We start from the raw sequence: 2,000 nt of genomic DNA, 5'->3' as shown, positions 1-2,000 counted from the left end.
ACGAATTGGAACACGACCAAGCAAGCATTCTTAGAAAATTCCCACCTTACAACCTTTACATTAAAGCCCTCATTCCTTAACACTTTCTGCACAGTTTGAACTTCAAAAATTTCTTTGCAAATACCAGTAAGGGACGATCTCAACCAGGCCCTTTCCTCCACCGGAATAAACACATCCCTAGTGTTATTCATCTCCTTCGTATTTGAGAGATTCCCCTCTTGCACAACCTCTGTCTCTTCATGTACCCCAACAACCGCATCTTTAAATGACCTTCCATCATGAAACCTATTCATCATCTCCGACTTCCTTACCCTTCCAACTGAAGACGACAATCTTTCAACCTTTTTCCCTCTAATACCAACACTATTTGCTCCCTCATCCCCCCATCAGTCTGCCTCCTCAACCCAGAAGGTTTCTTATATTTAGATACAGACACTGAAATTCTCCTCCCATTAATCATGACGTTGTTCATCTTTTCCACTGCATGACACAGATCTTCCTTGCTTCCGAAATGGACAAACGCAAACGTATTAACCTTATACTTCGGCCTATTATTGAAAAGAGGAATGAACACCTTAATGACTTTACCATAATGACTAAAACGAACCCATAAATCACTGCGTCTCACTTGCCTACTAAGATTATCGATAAAAACTGACCAAGTAACTCCTCCATGAACCTCTCTAAAATTATCGACAGAGAACTTACGCTTGAAAGACTCACTCACTCTCTCTCTAACTTCTCTCGTTACTGCCAACAGTCAAATTCTAAATGAGGTTATCCGTAGTTGACCATCTGCAGTTCTATTGACCTGCATATCATGATTGCAGGTGCATATATATGCCACACACGGAGTGCTTTTTGTACTTGAATTTTCTTTTGAGAGCTCAACGTTCCCAATAGTTGAATGTAATTTGAAGTTGAACATAAGTACTATTGTTATTATTATTTGTACTTTAGATCCAATGAAACATTGTAAATGGTTTGGTCTTGTTTTGTGTGATGCCATTGTTAAGGGTATTTGCAGGGGTAAATGGGTTAACACTACTTTCTTGAAAGCGTTTCTTTGTGGAATATTTCTGGAAATTGTTGTCTTTTTTCTGCATATATATGATAATTCACATGAGCTTTTATGTGTGCTTATAAAGAATTAGCTTGGTTTTGCATGTTTGTTTTTCCAGATCTTTTTGTGTGATGATTTTCATTCTTGACCTCAGTTATTTGTTTTAGAGGTAAATGGATTGCAGTCTTGCAGAGGTCTTGTTTTAGGTTGTTTGTGCTTGGATGTGAGTGCCGAATATGAGTATTTTGATAGTTTTTTCATGTCGTTGGAGGGTCCTTAGAGGATCAGATTCTCGTACCTATATCCCTAAATGTATGAACACAGGATACGAGATACCTGCAGAATCGAATAGCATTTACAGGATACCTGTAGAGATTTTGGACAGATTTGTGCTCATTGGTTTGATAGTTTATCTGAAACGAGATACGCCTTGTATCATACATCACATGACTGCAGAATAAAAGAAGGTTTGGCATGTTACGTAGATCTGTATTTCTCTAAAAATATTCTTATCCGATATTTATGTTACATAGAATCTCATAGCAGGTGCGTTAATTTATACTTCTTGCTGAATCTTTAATGGGAAAACATAAAACAAAGTTGAAAACTATTGTCTCGAACAAAATATATGGATTGAAAGAGCACTTGTAGAACCTCCTGCAGTAGATTCTACTAGATTTGGCTTCCTTGGTTTTCGGTATGATTCTCAAACTGATAACTTCAAATTTGTAAGATTTGTTACTAACTATTTTGAAGAGAATCTAGTTAAAGGGTTCTTGTAAATGGACTTTAATTTTATCCAATGGTTTAAAAATGCGTGATTAATCACATCTGCTGCCAAACTGCATAACATGTGATAATTAAATCTTATATTTTATTAAATTACATGTGATGTTTGGGTTTTAAGGGCTGGAAATTATTGCTGCCTAACTTTCGA

At 36.5% G+C, this 2,000-nt stretch overlaps 1 protein-coding gene across 1 annotated transcript; it reads right to left on the bottom strand.

Moving 5' to 3' along the window:
• Positions 1 to 307: 307 nt before the first annotated feature.
• Positions 308 to 1,418, bottom strand: LOC120176268 (probable splicing factor, arginine/serine-rich 4). Its single transcript, XM_039182722.1, has 2 exons — positions 1,400 to 1,418; positions 308 to 750 (listed from the first exon to the last, which is right to left on the bottom strand). The coding sequence occupies exons 1-2, from the start codon at positions 1,416 to 1,418 to the stop codon at positions 308 to 310; spliced, it is 462 nt and encodes a 153-aa protein (XP_039038653.1).
• Between the last annotated feature and the right edge of the window lie 582 nt (positions 1,419 to 2,000).

The sequence above is a fragment of the Hibiscus syriacus genome, unplaced genomic scaffold (assembly GCF_006381635.1).
Source record: "Hibiscus syriacus cultivar Baekdansim isolate YM2019G1 unplaced genomic scaffold, ASM638163v2 tig00003398_pilon, whole genome shotgun sequence".
NCBI lineage: Eukaryota > Viridiplantae > Streptophyta > Magnoliopsida > Malvales > Malvaceae > Hibiscus > Hibiscus syriacus.
The sequence above is the reverse complement of the archived record's forward strand: the minus strand, read 5'-3'. Positions and strand labels throughout refer to the sequence as shown.